Source organism: Oncorhynchus tshawytscha, linkage group LG14 (genome assembly GCF_018296145.1).
Source record: "Oncorhynchus tshawytscha isolate Ot180627B linkage group LG14, Otsh_v2.0, whole genome shotgun sequence".
NCBI classification, from domain to species: domain Eukaryota; kingdom Metazoa; phylum Chordata; class Actinopteri; order Salmoniformes; family Salmonidae; genus Oncorhynchus; species Oncorhynchus tshawytscha.
In genome coordinates, this window is record NC_056442.1 from 30,073,743 (window position 1) to 30,091,136 (window position 17,394).

General features: G+C 49.1%; 1 protein-coding gene across 1 annotated transcript in view; it reads right to left on the reverse strand.

The window, feature by feature from the left end:
• LOC112267393 (neurobeachin-like) overlaps window positions 1-17,394 on the reverse strand; it is a 338,648-nt gene that overhangs the window by 18,190 nt on the left and 303,064 nt on the right. The window contains 6 exon segments of the mRNA XM_042297331.1: window positions 5,934-6,104; window positions 6,201-6,356; window positions 6,436-6,507; window positions 7,906-8,098; window positions 9,392-9,481; window positions 17,224-17,391. Coding sequence (XP_042153265.1) covers window positions 5,934-6,104; window positions 6,201-6,356; window positions 6,436-6,507; window positions 7,906-8,098; window positions 9,392-9,481; window positions 17,224-17,391 — 850 coding nt within the window.

A 17,394-nucleotide genomic window follows, 5' to 3' on the forward strand; every position in this document is an offset into this window, starting at 1 on the left:
TGGGTGTCTCTCTCTCCAGAATGCATGGGCGTCTCTCTCTCCAGAATGCATGGGTGTCTCTCTCTCCAGAATGCATGGGCGTCTCTCTCCAGAATGCATGGGCGTCTCTCTCCAGAATGCATGGGCGTCTTTCTCTCCAGAATGCATGGGTGTCTCTCTCCAGAATGCATGGGTGTCTCTCTCTCCAGAATGCATGGGCGTCTCTCTCCAGAATGCATGGGCGTCTCTCTCCAGAATGCATGGGCGTCTTTCTCTCCAGAATGCATGAGTGTCTCTTTCTCCAGAATGCATGGGCGTCTCTCTCCAGAATGCATGGGCGTCTCTCTCTCCAGAATGCATGGGCGTCTCTCTCTCCAGAATGCATGGGTGTCTCTCTCGCCAGAATGCATGGGCGTCTCTCTCAGAATGCATGGGTGTCTCTCTCCAGAATGCATGGGCGTCTCTCCAGAATGCATGGGCGTCTCTCTCCAGAATGCATGGGCGTCTCTCTCCAGAATGCATGCGCGTCTCTCTCTCCAGAATGCATGGGCGTCTCTCTCTCCAGAATGCACGGGCGTCTCTCTCCAGAATGCACGGGCGTCTCTCTCCAGAATGCATGCGCGTCTCTCTCTCCAGAATGCACGGGTGTCTCTCTCCAGAATGCACGGGCATCTCTCTCCAGAATGCACGGGCGTCTCTCTCCAGAATGCATGGGCGTCTCTCTCCCAGAATGCATGGGCGTCTCTCTCTCCAGAATGCATGGGCGTCTCTCTCCAGAATGCATGGGCGTCTCTCTCCAGAATGCATGGGCGTCTCTCTCCAGAATGCATGGGCGTCTTTCTCTCCAGAATGCATGGGCGTCTCTCTCTCCAGAATGCATGGGCGTCTCTCCAGAATGCATGGGCGTCTCTCTCTCCAGAATGCATGGGCGTCTCTCTCTCCAGAATGCATGGGTGTCTCTCTCGCCAGAATGCATGGGCGTCTCTCTCTCCAGAATGCATGGGCGTCTCTCTCTCCAGAATGCATGGGCGTCTCTCTCCAGAATGCATGGGCGTCTCTCTCCAGAATGCATGGGCGTCTTTCTCTCCAGAATGCATGGGTGTCTCTCTCTCCAGAATGCATGGGTGTCTCTCTCCAGAATGCATGGGTGTCTCTCTCTCCAGAATGCATGGGTGTCTCTCTCTCCAGAATGCATGGGCGTCTCTCTCCAGAATGCATGGGTGTCTCTCTCTCCAGAATGCATGGGTGTCTCTCTCTCCAGAATGCATGGGCGTCTCTCTCTCCAGAATGCATGGGCGTCTCTCTCTCCAGAATGCATGGGTGTCTCTCTCCCAGAATGCATGGGTGTCTCTCTCTCTCAGAATGCATGGGTGTCTCTCTCCAGAATGCATGGGTGTCTCTCTCTCCAGAATGCATGGGCGTCTCTCTCCAGAATGCATGGGTGTCTCTCTCTCCAGAATGCATGGGTGTCTCTCTCTCCAGAATGCATGGGTGTCTCTCTCCAGAATGCATGGGCGTCTTCTCCAGAATGCATGGGCGTCTCTCTCCAGAATGCATGGGCGTCTCTCTCCAGAATGCATGGGTGTCTCTCTCTCCAGAATGCATGGGTGTCTCTCTCTCCAGAATGCATGGGTGTCTCTCTCTCCAGAATGCATGGGTGTCTCTCTCTCCAGAATGCATGGGCGTCTCTCTCCAGAATGCATGGGTGTCTCTCTCTCCAGAATGCATGGGTGTCTCTCTCTCCAGAATGCATGGGTGTCTCTCTCTCCAGAATGCATGGGCGTCTCTCTCCAGAATGCATGGGTGTCTCTCTCTCCAGAATGCATGGGCGTCTCTCTCCAGAATGCATGGGTGTCTCTCTCTCCAGAATGCATGGGCGTCTCTCTCCAGAATGCATGGGCGTCTCTCTCCAGAATGCATGGGCGTCTTTCTCTCAGAATGCATGGGCGTCTCTCTCCAGAATGCATGGGTGTCTCTCTCCAGAATGCATGGGTGTCTCTCTCTCCAGAATGCATGGGTGTCTCTCTCTCCAGAATGCATGGGTGTCTCTCTCTCAGAATGCATGGGCGTCTCTCTCCAGAATGCATGGGTGTCTCTCTCTCCAGAATGCATGGGTGTCTCTCTCTCCAGAATGCATGGGTGTCTCTCTCTCCAGAATGCATGGGCGTCTCTCTCCAGAATGCATGGGTGTCTCTCTCTCCAGAATGCATGGGCGTCTCTCTCTCCAGAATGCATGGGTGTCTCTCTCTCCAGAATGCATGGGCGTCTCTCTCCAGAATGCATGGGTGTCTCTCTCCAGAATGCATGGGCGTCTTTCTCTCCAGAATGCATGGGTGTCTCTCTCTCCAGAATGCATGGGCGTCTCTCTCCAGAATGCATGGGCGTCTCTCTCCAGAATGCATGGGCGTCTTTCTCTCCAGAATGCATGGGTGTCTCTCTCTCCAGAATGCATGGGTGTCTCTCTCTCCAGAATGTATGGGCGTCTCTCTCCAGAATGCATGGGCGTCTCTCTCCAGAATGCATGGGCGTCTCTCTCCAGAATGCATGGGCGTCTTTCTCTCCAGAATGCATGAGTGTCTCTTTCTCCAGAATGCATGGGCGTCTCTCTCCAGAATGCATGGGCGTCTCTCCAGAATGCATGGGCGTCTCTCTCCAGAATGCATGGGTGTCTCTCTCCCAGAATGCATGGGCGTCTCTCTCCAGAATGCATGGGCGTCTCTCTCCAGAATGCATGGGCGTCTCTCTCCAGAATGCATGGGCGTCTCTCTCTCCAGAATGCATGGGCGTCTCTCCCAGAATGCATGCGCGTCTCTCTCCAGAATGCATGGGCGTCTCTCTCTCCAGAATGCACGGGCGTCTCTCTCCAGAATGCACGGGCGTCTCTCTCCAGAATGCATGCGCGTCTCTCTCTCCAGAATGCACGGGTGTCTCTCTCCAGAATGCATGGGCGTCTCTCTCCAGAATGCATGGGCGTCTCTCTCCAGAATGCATGGGCGTCTTTCTCTCCAGAATGCATGGGTGTCTCTCTCTCCAGAATGCATGGGCGTCTCTCTCCAGAATGCATGGGCGTCTCTCTCCAGAATGCATGGGCGTCTCTCTCTCCAGAATGCATGGGTGTCTCTCTCGCCAGAATGCATGGGCGTCTCTCTCCAGAATGCATGGGCGTCTCTCTCCAGAATGCATGGGCGTCTCTCTCCAGAATGCATGGGCGTCTCTCTCCAGAATGCATGGGCGTCTCTCTCCAGAATGCACGGGCGTCTCTCTCCAGAATGCACGGGCGTCTCTCCCAGAATGCACGGGCGTCTCTCTCCAGAATGCATGCGCGTCTCTCTCTCCAGAATGCATGGGCGTCTCTCTCCAGAATGCATGGGCGTCTCTCTCCAGAATGCATGGGCGTCTCTCTCCAGAATGCATGGGCGTCTCTCTCTCCAGAATGCATGGGCGTCTCTCTCTCCAGAATGCATGGGCGTCTCTCTCTCCAGAATGCATGCACTCAACTCTCCAGAATGTGCTCAGCTGTCTCCTGTCAATTCTTGCACATTGTTCATTGTGTGAATTGTTTGTTTTAATCAATTTAATCAATTCTTAATGCATATGTAACCAGTAGGCCTAGTAAATCTTCTATTAATCCCTGTCATTTGGTTACATACATTTCTGTTAATGCATGTATTACAGTATTTATCGTTCTCATTCTCAGAGTGGAAACGTTGTTGGCAGAGTTCACAACCTGCTACACTTGTGAGAAACAAGTTTTGGTTTATTAAATAACCAATGGGAATTTTACCAATTTTTTCATTGTGTTTTGTTTGGACTCCTCCATGTGAACAATGAGCATGTGTGGTTTCTCTGTCCTGATAACTTTGAGGGGGAGAACGCCTGAGCACGTAACCTACTGAGTTGACACAATGTTGCACTTAACTATCTCAAGTCGAGACAGATAGAAAGGGAGGCGGACAGTCAGAGTATAAAGATTAAAGCGATTGAAAAAAAACAACATTTTCATCAGGATATTTTCTACTGTTTTTATTTGTCAGCTTCAGCCGTTTCCATTTGACTTAGTTGATGATGGAAGTTATTGGCCTACTGCTGCTCTAATTTCTTTAGCCGCCAATGGATCACGGTGTATGGTGTGTCCATATGACAGAGACTGGTGCTCTTGCATTAGTTGCATTTTTACATTTTTATTATTTTCATTCAGACTTTTATGATTAACCAAATGAAAATGATTTTCAGAAACGAAAACGTTATTATTAAAGTGAAAGTGTTCCACGAAAATGTGCATATCAAAATAAAATAACTGGCACGCAGATAGGTAGAGAAATAGTAGGATGAGTCCCTGATCCACCTCTACGCAGACGACACCATTCTATATACTTTCGGCCCGTCATTGGACACTGTGCTATCTAACCTCCAAACAAGCTTCAATGCCATACAACACTCCTTCCGTGGCCTCCAACTGCTCTTAAACGCTAGTAAAACCAAATGCATGCTTTTCAACCGATCGCTGCCTGCACCCGCATGCCCGACTAGCATCACCACCGGATGGTTCCGACCTTGAATATGTGGACATCTATAAGTACCTAGGTGTCTGGCTAGACTCAAACACCGCAAATCAAGAGTCTTTCTACCCTAGTAAAACTGAAAACTATCCTGCCGATCCTCGACTTCGGCGATGTCATCTACAAAATGGCTTCCAACACTCTACTCAGCAAACTGGATGCAGTCTATCACAGTGCCATCCGTTTTGTCACTAAAGCACCTTATACCACCCACCACTGCGACCTGTATGCTCTGGTCGGCTGGCCCTCGTTACATATTCGTCGCCAGACCCACTGGCTCCAGGTCATCTACAAGTCCATGCTAGGTAAAGCTCCGCCTTATCTCAGTTCACTGGTCACGATGGCAACACCCATCCGTAGCACGCGCTCCAGCAGGTGTATCTCACTGATCATCCCTAAAGCCAACACCTCATTTGGCCGCCTTTCGTTCCAGTACTCTGCTGCCTGTGACTGGAACGAATTGCAAAAATCGCTGAAGTTGGAGACTTTTATCTCCCTCACCAACTTCAAACATCAGCTATCTGAGCAGCTAACCGATCGCTGCTGCTGTACATAGTCTATTGGTAAATAGCCCACCCATTTTCACCTACCTCATCCCCATACTGTTTTTATTTATTTACTTGCTCTTTTGCACACCAATATCTCTACCTGTACATGACCATCTGATCATTTATCACTCCAGTGTTAATCTGCAAAATTGTAATTATTCGCCTACCTCCTCATGCCTTTTGCACACATTGTATATAGACTCCCCCCTTTGTTTTCTACTGTGTTATTGACTTGTTAATTGTTTATTCCATGTGTAACTCTGTGTTGTCTGCTCACACTGCTATGCTTTATCTTGGCCAGGTCGCAGTTGCAAATGAGAACTTGTTCTCAACTGGCCTACCTGGTTAAATAAAGGTGAAATAAAATTTAAAAAAAAAGCTTCAACCAACTTGAAACTCACGAGCTACCAATGGTCTTTGTCATAACACACATTAACAACATCTGAAGAAAAGGAAACGGACCTGCATATAGAAAACAAATGTCCAACTGATTGGTTCTGGCACCAGCCCCGCTCCTAATCTCTGTCCATTATTCAATACCACAATGGAAACCAGGAGTTTCACAGCTGATCAAAGAATGTTACTTTTAATATAATAATCTACCTTTATAAACCCCAGCTCCACTATGAGGTGGTGTAATTCGTTTGAGCTGATATGAAGAGCTTCTTCTCTTTACACAGGGGGCTCCCGAGTGGCGCAACGGTCTAAGGCACTGCATCGCAGTATTAGAGGTGTCACTACAGCCTCTGGTTCAATTCCAGGCTGTATCACAATCGGCCTTGATTGGGAGTCCCATAGGGCGGCGCACAATTGGCCCAGCATCGTTCGGGTTTGTGTTCTGACTTACTGTTGTTGGGGTTGTCTCCTATGATGTGGTGTCGTCCGCTCCAGTACCACAGTAGCAGAGTAGCATCTCTGGACCCTGACACGATGTAGCAGTCTCCCCCGATGTAGCTCTCTGACCTGGCCAGACACGTCACCACGTCCCAGTGGCCAAACACTATCTGGGTCAGCTTACCTGCAGCACAGAGACAGTATTATTATATAAACCTATGTGTGTAGGCACAGTAGTATTATGGTGGTACTATAGTAGTGCCATGGTAGTTAGTATTACCTGTCTCAGTAGAGTAGACTCTGAAGCTCTTGTCCCAGAAGCCACAGACCAGGATGTAGCGGTTGTCGGCGGTAACCACGAAGCAGTGTGTATTGATCTGGATGCTCTGATCAACCAGGTCTGTGATCTGACGCTTGTTATTCCCGGTGTTGTTGGCTTCACACACACACACAGAAGGATAACTTTAGTTAGAATTCAGTACAATGGTCTGGCCTGGCCTCAGGGTTACACTCACCAATCAGAGGGTCCATCTCTATGGGCAGGTGGTGGGCCTGTTCCAGGGAGTAACCTGGCGCTCCTCTCAAACCTGGAAACACACACACACACGTATATATCACGCATGCATGTACACACACACACACACACACACACACACACACACACACACACACACACACACACACACACACACACACACACACACACACACACATACACACACACCCCCCTGAGCAACTGCTCCATGGTTAGAGGTTGGTTCATGAAGGTTTCCATGAAGCTTATTGATTTCAGTTCCTGACTGTCAGGCTGAGTAGAGCTATGATCCCCTGGAGAGAGACTGGAGGGCAGAAACACAGCAGTATGCTGGGAATATGAAGCCCTTATTATTCTGCTCATTATTGTTGGAACCCAGAACACTTTTCTTCTCTCCAACAGAAAAACATTGGAGCTGCAGCTGTGGTCATTAACGACAGAATGTAAGGCTCCACTCAGGTACTCAACTCGGTGTGTGTGTGTGATGAGTGTGTGCTCCAGTGACAGATGTGGAAGTGTGAGGAGAATGTGGTGCAGTCGCAGCCTAATTTCCCAGTAAGCTTTGCAGTGACCCTTGACCCTAAGGTGAGTTTGGTTTCTGAGAAGTGTGTATGTGTGTGTGTGTGTGTTTGCGTTTGTGCGTGCGTATATGTGTATGTGTTTGTGCGCCTGCGTGTGTGTGTTCCTTGGAGTGTTGGTGGGTAATGTTGTTCACACATGCCTGAGGACCAATATGTGGAAACACTCAGGCTCTCTTCACCTGACCAAGGGGTGTAGCAGAGTGGGTGATATGATGCAGTGGTAAGGCACTGGTCAGATGAAGTGGACTATGTAGGAAATCAGGTACAATTAGGGACGCAACCATGAATGACTGTGGAGATGGTGCTGGCTAACTCTGGTTTGTCCAGACCCAGGCTGCTACAGACCCAGGCTGTGCTCCAGACCCAGGCTGTGCTCCAGACCCAGGCTGTGCCCAGGCTGTGCTGTGCAGACCCAGGCTGTGCTGTGCTCCAGACCCAGACCCAGGCTGTGCTCCAGACCCAGGCTGTGCTGTGTGCTCCAGACCCAGGCTGTGCTCCAGACCCAGGCTGTGCTCTGCTACAGACCCAGGCTGTGCTGTGCTCCAGACCCAGGCTGTGCTGTGCTACAGACCCAGGCTTTGCTACAGACCCAGGCCCAGGCTGTGCTCCAGACCCAGGCTGTGCTACAGACCAGGCTGTGCTACAGACCCAGGCTGCTACAGACCTGAACAGCTGTAGTGCATATACTTTCCCTGGTTGGTATGGAGGGGTTTTACAGGGCCACTGCTGTGGTAGGTAGCACATGTGGTGGAACACGCAATTAGTTTTACAAGAGCATATGTGTTCTGGCCTGTGAGTGTGTGTGTGTGTGTATGTATGTGTGTTCTGGCCTGTGTTTTCTGGCGTCTGTGTGCGTGTAGTCCACTCACCGACGGTGTTGTGCCAGCGGTTGACAGCGAACAGTCGGCTACAGGTGACGGTGACAGCGGCAGGGACAGAGAGGTGTGGCAGGGTGTTGGCTGCTACGTGTGTCACCGGGGAGTTGGAGGGGAACTTCAACACCATGATCACATCCTGCTGCATCTGGTCCTTAAACATCAGAGGACTCTGGGGAAGGAAACACTATTGAGTAGAAGAGAGAAGAAGACAAGGAGTGTGGAGGGTGGAGGATGGCAGGATGGAGGAGGATGAGAGAGAAGGGGACAGAATGGAGAGAGGTAATTAGTGTGGAGGTAAAACAGGGTTCAGACACGGAGGAGCTGCATGTACATGGTGGAGGAGGGAGGAGAGGAGAGGAGGAAAGGGAGGTGGGGAGAGGGTAGGGAGGAGGACAGGAGGGAGGAGGAGAGGGAAGAGGAAAGGAGGGAAGAGGAGGGGAGGGGAGGAGGAGGAAGAGGAGGGTACGGGGGAGGAGGGGGAATGGGAGGGAAGGGAGGAGGAAGAGGGGGAGGAGGAGGAGGAAGAGGAGAATGACAGAGGAGGAGGACAGGAGGGAGGAGGAGGACAGGAAGGAGGAGAAAGTGAATGGCAGGGAGGAGAAGGGAGGAGAAGGGAGGAGGGGGGAGGAAGAGGGGGAGAGGAGGAAGAAGGGAGAAGAGCCATACTGTACACATAGGCATACAGGCAGACACACAGAAAGACAGACAGGGGTTAGAAACATCAGATGGAGCTGTTATGTCAGATGGTTAGTACATGAAACATCAGGGACAAGGGTTGTCCATCCATGTGCATGTATCTTCACTTGCAAACACGGTCAGGGCAACATTTTCCTAGTGCTAAATCATTTAGATCATTTTTGCACTTTGCACAATTCTTTGGCACTACGAAAACGTGGCCCTCAGTTTAGTTGACTGTATGGGGATAGCAAAAAGGAGTTAACCAACAAGACCTCAGACAGCAGCTGGCTGCTGTGGGAGAACTGGGCCAGTAGGGGACACACTTTCCTCTGCTCTACACAACAGACACCAACTGCTCATTCAATGGGAAATCTGTTGGTAGCAGTTATTTTCTGGTTCTGAGTAAGGCGTTGGTATTGTTATGGTTTTGATATTTAATGATGAAACTGCTTGTAAAATGTAAATGTATTGTCTGTGTTGACTCCTGATGCTTTCATTGCACATTTCTACTTTTTAGGCCTGGTTCTTGCAGCCTGCATGAATACAGACATACATGAAAGTTGAAATGTGGAGTGGGTGCAAGGAGCGAAGAACATGGTAGAAAAGAGAGCATAGAGAAACCTACTGACAACATCTTCTCTCGCTCACCATGGAGAGATGGGATTACCACACACACCAAAAACACAACATACAAACACACACATGAATGCAGAGACACACTTTCATGGACACACACGCAAGCACTCAGATAGACAGAGACGCCGTGGAAACAATTTTCCCAGCATGCTGTGTGTCTCACCAGGTGCATGGCTGAGCTGCGAGGAGGATGAGGCTCGATGAGCAACTGAGACGGAGTCTGTCCAACAATCAGAATCTGCTGCTCCATCGCCTGAGGAGAGCGGGAGGATAGAGAGAGAGAGCGATAGAGAGGGAGAGATGGGGGGGGCAGTGATAGAGGGGAGAGAGAGGGGGAGAGCAGGAGAGAGACAGCGATATAGAGGGGGAGAGAAGGGGAGAGACAGCGATAGAGAGGGGAGAGAGACAGCGATAGAGAGGGGGAGAGAAGGGGAGAGAGCGATAGAGAGGGGTGAGCAGGGGAGAGACAGCGATAGAGAGGGGGAGAGCAGGGGAGGGACAGTGATAGAGAGGGGGAGAGGGTCGACAGAGAGACAGAGAAAGGGGGGAGAGAATGAACAGAGAGAGAGGGAGACAGAGAGAGGAGAGAGATGAGAGAGAGAGGAAGAGGAGAGAAAAAGAGATTCTGCTGTCACTATCAATAATCATCAAAGTGATGGGTCAATGCGTTAGTTGACAATGCAAGCAAATCCTAACTCAGCCGTGCCTCCAAGGAGGGGTGTAGAGGGACGAGAGGGGTGCAATGACAATTTGTCTAGGTCCTCCCCCCTTTCTCCCCATTTCCTCGCCTCTCAGCCTGCACTGACAATTCGTCTAGGTCCTCCCCTCTCAGCCTGCATTGACAATTCGTCTAGGTCCTCCCCTCTCAGCCTGCACTGACAATTAATCTAGGTTCTCCCCTCTCAGCCTGCACTGACAATTCATCTAGGTCCTCCCGTCTCAGCCTGCACTGACAATTCGTCTAGGTCCTCCCCTCTCAGCCTGCACTGACAATTCGTCTAGGTCCTCCCGTCTCAGCCTGCACTGACAATTAGTCTAGGTCCTCCCCTCTCAGCCTGCACTGACAATTTGTCTAGGTCCTCCCCTCTCAGCCTGCACTGACAATTTGTCTAGGTCCCCCCCTCTCAGTCTGCACTGACAATTCGTCTAGGTCCTCACCTCTCAGCCTGCACTGACAATTCGTCTAGGTCCTCCCCCCTTTCTCCCCATTTCCTCCCCTCTCAGTTTGCAGAGTCATCCAAGTGTTAGTATGGAAGAGACAACCCTTTCCCTATTAACATGCTTCAGTTAACCATTCCCATCCCGGGACCCTCCACACTGATGCTAACCTGGACTGACATGATGCTAGGACTGCAGCAGGCCCCATGTCCATGTTATTGGGCCTGGAACAAAGGCAGAGAGCAAATGCACACACACACAGTACTAGACAGTAGACACCACTCAGTATCTACAGCTTCTATTGGCAACCACATGCCATAGTGGGAGCAATATGTTCTGGGTAGGAGGTGATCCTTAGCCAGGAACATCTACCCACAATCCCCAGGTCACTTCCCATCATGCATAGCACCAGAGAGGTGAAGCCCCCTGGTCAGTTGAACATTGTGGGACACCAGTGGATGTTTCCCATGAGTCGTCGAGCGGCGAGCACATTTGGCAACCATTATCAGTCAGTGGTTCTTTACTATGCAGTCAGTCAAGTAATAACCTAGTCCCATTATAGCTATTTTAGGTGAGGGCTGGGGTCAGGGTCACCATGTCTATTCACATAGCGAAATCTGATCCAGAGATCAGAAAGAACCAGAGGGCCATGTGGAAGACATCAGAAAAAATGTACAGAAGAATTCTTTTGGTTCTCCTGTAGAACGTTTGAGTTTGAGTTTATTTTTATTTTTACAGGGACAGTGCACATGAATCAACGTTTCAGTAAAAGAGACGGTTTTAGCCAGCCGGCTAATTTTCAACCGCAGTCCCTGGGCAGGTTATTAAAAACAATTACAATATAGACAATAGCAACATAGAACAAGCAAGACATAGCAACATAGGACAAGCAAGACATAGCATACAGACAGAGAAACATAGGACAAGCAAGACGTAGCATACAGACAGAGAAACATAGGACAAGCAAGACATAGCATACAGACAGAGAAACATAGGACAAGCAAGACATAGCATACAGACAGAGAAACATAGGACAAGCAAGACGTAGCATACAGACAGAGAAACATAGGACAAGCAAGACGTAGCATACAGACAGAGAAACATAGGACAAGCAAGACATAGCATACAGACAGAGAAACATAGGACAAGCAAGACGTAGCATACAGACAGAGAAACATAGAACAAAAAGCAGCAAGACAAAATTCATAAAAGAAACAAAGTGTTTCCACACCTCAGAAGCTACAGACAACAGACAACATGGAGAGCGGCAACACACAGCTAGGGACCATGTTCACAAATCTGATTGACCTTTAGCCATGTCTTCAAGCCTTTTGTGAAAGTGTGATATGTGGTGCAGTTATGTGTGTCTGATGGCAGTGTATTCCAGACATGGGAAGCTCTCAGTTGACTGTGTACAACTGCTATGTTTCTATAGGCAAAGAAAGAGTGCGAGCAGAGAGAAAGAGCAGAGAGAGAGAGAGCAGAGAGAGAGAGGGGGAGAGAGAGCAGAGAGAGAGAGAGACAGAGAGCAGAGAGCAGAGAGAGAGACAGGGAGCAGAGAGAGAGAGGGGGAGAGAGAGAGAGAGAGAGAAGAGAGAGCAGAGAGAGAGCAGAGAGAGAGAGGGGGAGAGAGAGCAGAGAGAGAAAGAGAGAGCAGAGAGAGAGCAGAGAGAGAGAGGGGGAGAGAGAGCAGAGAGAGAAAGAGAGAGCAGAGAGAGAGCAGAGCAGAGAGAGAGACAGAGAGCAGAGAGCAGAGAGAGAGACAGGGAGCAGAGAGAGACAGAGAGCAGAGAGAGAGAGACAGAGAGCAGAGAGAGAGAGACAGGGAGCAGAGAGAGAGACAGGGAGCAGAGAGAGAGAGACAGAGAGAGAGAGAGAGAGAGAGAGAGAGAGATTAGAGAGAGAGAGAGATTTGTGACCTGTTGCCACGAGAAAATGGCAACCAGTGAAGAACACACACCATTGTAAATACAACCCATATCTATGCTTATTTATTTTATCTTGTGTCCTTTACCATTTGTACATTGTTAAAACACTGTATATATATATATATAATATGACATTTGTAATGTCTTTATTGTTTTGAAACTTCTGTATGTGTGATGTTTACTGTTAATTTTTATTGTTTATTTCACTTTATATATTAACTTTATATCTACCTCACTTGCTTTGGCAATGTTAACACGTTTCCCATGCCAATAAAGCCCTTGAATGGAATTGAATTGAGAGAGAGAGAGAGAGAGAGACAGGGAGCAGAGAGAGAGACAGAGAGAGAGAGAGACAGGGAGCAGAGAGAGAGACAGAGACAGAGAGACAGGGAGCAGAGAGAGAGACAGAGACAGAGACAGAGAGACAGAGAGACAGAGAGCAGAGAGAGAGACAGAGAGAGAGAGAGACAGGGAGCAGAGAGAGAGACAGAGAGAGAGAGAGAGAGAGAGACAGGGAGCAGAGAGCGAGAGAGAGAGACAGAGAGACAGAGAGCAGAGAGACAGAGAGCATAGTGATTGAAGGTTATCTGAAGTGCATGTTTTCTCCCGACCATCACAACAACATGCCAATAGCGCTAATCCTCTCTGCGGTCGGTGTGTCAGAACGTCACCTGTATCTCAACAGCCATCTAGAAGACTTAACAGGCAGTTCATTCATTTACGGACCGCCTGCTTTAAGGCCCTGCTTGTCTTTTGGCTGATAAGTGGCACTTATTGCGTAACTATCTGCTGATGTAGCTCGCAGCATCAAGCAACCTGCCTGGATGAACACACAGGTGTATCAGCAGCTATCACCTGGCCTAGGGGGGCGGACGGATGGGCGGGTGGGCAGGGGGATGGACAACAGACAGACAGGTATAATGCGTGGTATTGTACTGACTCATTGTACCTGGGAAGTAGGAACTAATGAACTCCTGTTCATCAGGTATGCATCACATTTCACCCACATAGAATGAATGCTCCACACACCAAATCAACACGGATGGGTCATACTAATAGATTGTGTTTTTCTGCGTAGTTGAGATCAGAGTTGTGTGATGACTGTAGTTCTTAATGATCATATAATTACATTCTAACGGATCCATAAGAAACATTGACGCACAAACTTTAACCAAGGCACTACCCGCACAAAGCCAAAAGACATGTTTTGAATTCCATCCTTTCATACACTATTAAAACCTTGTGAGGTTATGAAGTTAACCCGTTTATGAAGTTAACATTCCCCATTGTCATTGGAACAATGTAAGTGACTTTGAGATGAGCCCGTGTGGACTGGCTGTAGGTAAACCCTTTCACCACAGACAGAAGTTAGCCTGAAGGGTCTCTGGGAATGACATGTGAACTACCGTATGTAGAAACTACACCGGCTTGTCTCTAACAATGTTGTCACAACCACAGCTACCATCACCAGGAATCTGTGTCTTTTAAGTTATGTATAGCTTATCAAGGGATCTTCTTCTAGTCGAGGTCAACTATTTAAACACCAGCATGCCAGAGCTGCTACTATGGCTAGGTGACTGCAGTAATGAAAGCAGCTTCAAAGCTTCTGTCATCACAAGGACACCTTCATTGGGCTAGCACACATCCCCCCATGTTGTTTGTCCCTTCAATAGGCAATAACGGGCCTTCTAACTGGAGGCTGTGTGATTGGCTGTCTGCAGGAGAACAGCCTCACTGATGAATAATTTGTCTGTTTGTGTCTGAGTGACACAGCAGGGTCTGTATCAGGGGGCTGCTGTCATGTTTTCCATATGAGAAGGCTGTCAGGATCGACATCAAGGCTGCAGTAGGACTCCTGTTCCAGCAGCGCGCCCAGTAGACCTGTCACTGTGCCCTCAGCCAACCACGGCCCGGACGCCTGTCTTAGCCAACCACGGCCCAGGTGGCCCGGACGCATGTAACAGCAGCCGCCATCAGCCAGTCTAATCTGACACCTAGTCAGAGGAATGATTATCTCTCATTCTGACTTTCTAATTCCTTGACATTTTAATGCCATAATTGCAGTGGTTAATGTCAGACCTGCGATTGCACCTGTCAGACAGGTACGAACCAGTACCTGCCTGAAGCCAATCAACACATCCTAAAATGTTCTGGAGCCAATCAGCACATCTCAGAAAGTTCTGGAACCAATCAGCACATCCACTCAGAATGGCTGACTGACTGATTAACTGATAGGCTGACTGACTGACTAACTGATAGGCTGACTGACTGACTAACTGATAGGCTGACTGACTGACTAACTGATAGGCTGACTGACTGACTAACTGATAGGCTGACTGACTGACTAACTGATAGGCTGACTGACTGATTAACTGATAGGCTGACTGACTGACTAACTGATAGGCTGACTGACTGACTAACTGATAGGCTGGCTGACTGACTAACTGATAGGCTGGCTGACTGACTAACTGATAGGCTGGCTGACTGACTAACTGATAGGCTCTCTGGCTGACTGATAGGATGGCTGACTGACTAACTGATAGGCTGGCTGACTGACTAACTGATAGGCTGGCTGACTGACTAACTGATAGGCTCTCTGGCTGACTGATAGGATGGCTGGCTGACTGACAGGCTGGCTGGCTGACTGGCTGGTGGGTCAGCTGAAATTGAACCATGTTGGGATCCTTTGACTGGGAGCAGCTCCACACATGGATCCCACCGCTGCCACCTTATTTCCACCAATACACAGGATCCCACCACTTCCACCATTATCAGCCAAATCTATCCTTGGGATGCGTCCCAAAAAGCAGCCTTTTCCATAGGGCTCTGCTCAAAAGTACTGCACTGTGTAGGGAATAGAGTGCCATGTGGGATGGGATGCAGGTTTATGTCTATCGTTAATTGTAGTGCTTGAGATAGAAGGTCTATTGTCTGAAGCATTGAAACTTTCTTCCTTGAGCTACGTATTATCTCTCACAGATGAATTTGTTGTTTTGCAGACTTGACCTTAGGTTTCTGTCCCTGAGTAAATGACAGACAGTAATTATTCACCTGCTATGGAGTAAGAATAAGAGGATCTGACGAAGGACTCAAGGTATTCAGGCATACCTTCATTAGTACTTATCATATCTGTTGCATTTAGCTGAGCTAAGTCCTCCCTCCAACATACACATGTCAGAAAGGAGACAACATCAACTGGTCACCACCATTAGGCAGTATGAAGCTACACAGTCAGCTCCCATCCCAACACTATCGCCTTGCAGGGTGGCAGACAGACAGACAGACAGCTTCCAAAACCTCACAGCCGGATGACTCCAATAATTGCCATTGTCTGAAAAAGCATGAGAGGAAATAATGAAAGCAAAGCCGTTGTCCATATTGTTTGGTAATTAGGCAGCTGAGTGATTTGCATAGTGGTCACTTGATAGATAAAAGCGGCCCGGGAAGTGACGGGATATAAATGAGTTGTTTTGCAGACGACAGATGGTGGATATCACAGGGAGAGGAGATCACACTGGAAACACCACACTCCTGCTGCATGCCAGCTGTTACTGGTGTACCTATCTATCTCCCTCGCATTCCCTATCTATACTAACCTCTTCTCCTCTCCCTCGCTCTCCTGCTTTCTCTTTCTCTACCTTCCTCTCTCTCTACCTCCCTCTCTCGCTCTCTCTACCCCTCTCTCTACCTCCTCCTCTCCCGCTCTACCTCCCTCCTCCACTCCCTCTCTCTCTACCTCCTCCTCTCGCTCTCTCTACCCCTCTCTCTACCTCTTCCTCTCCCGCTCTACCTCCCTCTCTCGCTCTCTCTACTCCTCTCTCTACCTCTTCCTCTCCCACTCTACCTCCTCCTCTCGCTCTCTACTCCTCTCTCTACCTCCTCCTCTCCCGCTCTACCTCCCTCTCCTTCTACCTCCTCCACTCCCTCTCTCTCTACCTCCTTGTCTCTCTCTCTCTCTATACCTCCCTCACTCTCTACCTCCCTCACTCTCTCCCTCGCTCTACTTCTCTCTTCCTCCCCCTCTCTCTCTTCCTCCCTCTCCCTCGATGTCCTGCTCTCTCTCTCTACCTTCCTCTCTACCTCCTCCTCTTGCTCTCTCTACCACCCTCTCTTTCTACCACCCTCTCTCTACCTCCTCCTCTCCCTCTCTACCTCTCGTTCTACCTCCTCTTCCTCACGCTCTCTACCTCCCTCTCTTTCTCTACCTCCCTCTCTCTCTACCTCGGTTTCTCTCTTCTTCCCATTCTACCTCCTCCCCTCGCTCTCTCTCTGCAATTAAGCTATTCACAGCTTCCTGTCGCTCAGAGAACAGTTCAGATCTCGTCAATTAATTAAATGTAAATGAGAGGATTCACTCCCATGTCTATTCACTAGATGAGCCCTTGATGATGTATATCAAACAACACTTCAGACTAACATTCATTGACCTGGGTGTGAGTGAGTGAGTGAGTGAGTGAGTGAGTGAGTGAGTGAGTGAGTGAGTGAGTGAGTGAGTGAGTGAGTGAGTGAGTGAGTGAATGAATGAATGAGTGAGTGGGTCTGCAGTAATATAGGAGTAGTAAAGAATAATGTCAATTGTAAATGGATTGAATGAGAGATAGTAAATAAAGCTACCCTTGACTTTGTACTGTATTGATCATGTATTTGCAACAACTATACTGTAAACCCATATCTGTGTGTACTCTATATGTGTTTTATGTGGTTGTTGTCGTCTATGTCCTGTTGTCTGTAAATGATTATGGTTTAACAAAGACAAATTCATGTGAATTACCAAATAAATTAACTGAACTGAACCTAGACAGAAGCAGCACTATCTATCTATGGTGGAGCTGGTTAGATGGGAGGGGTGGGGTTTGGTGTCCATGGTGACAGTGACGTGCGTATCGTAGCGTGTCGTGTCAAGGCGTACCTCTCTGAGGGCGGGGTCAGTGATGCTGTCCAGGCTGACGGAACCCTCGTAGGTCAGGTGGTGAAAGACATTGAGGGCGCGCACCGCCTCAGGCCCGCGCTGCTTGTAGCCGAAAATAAGGTCAACCCACTGATGCAGCTGACATGACACGAACTCACTTTCCAGGGCCTG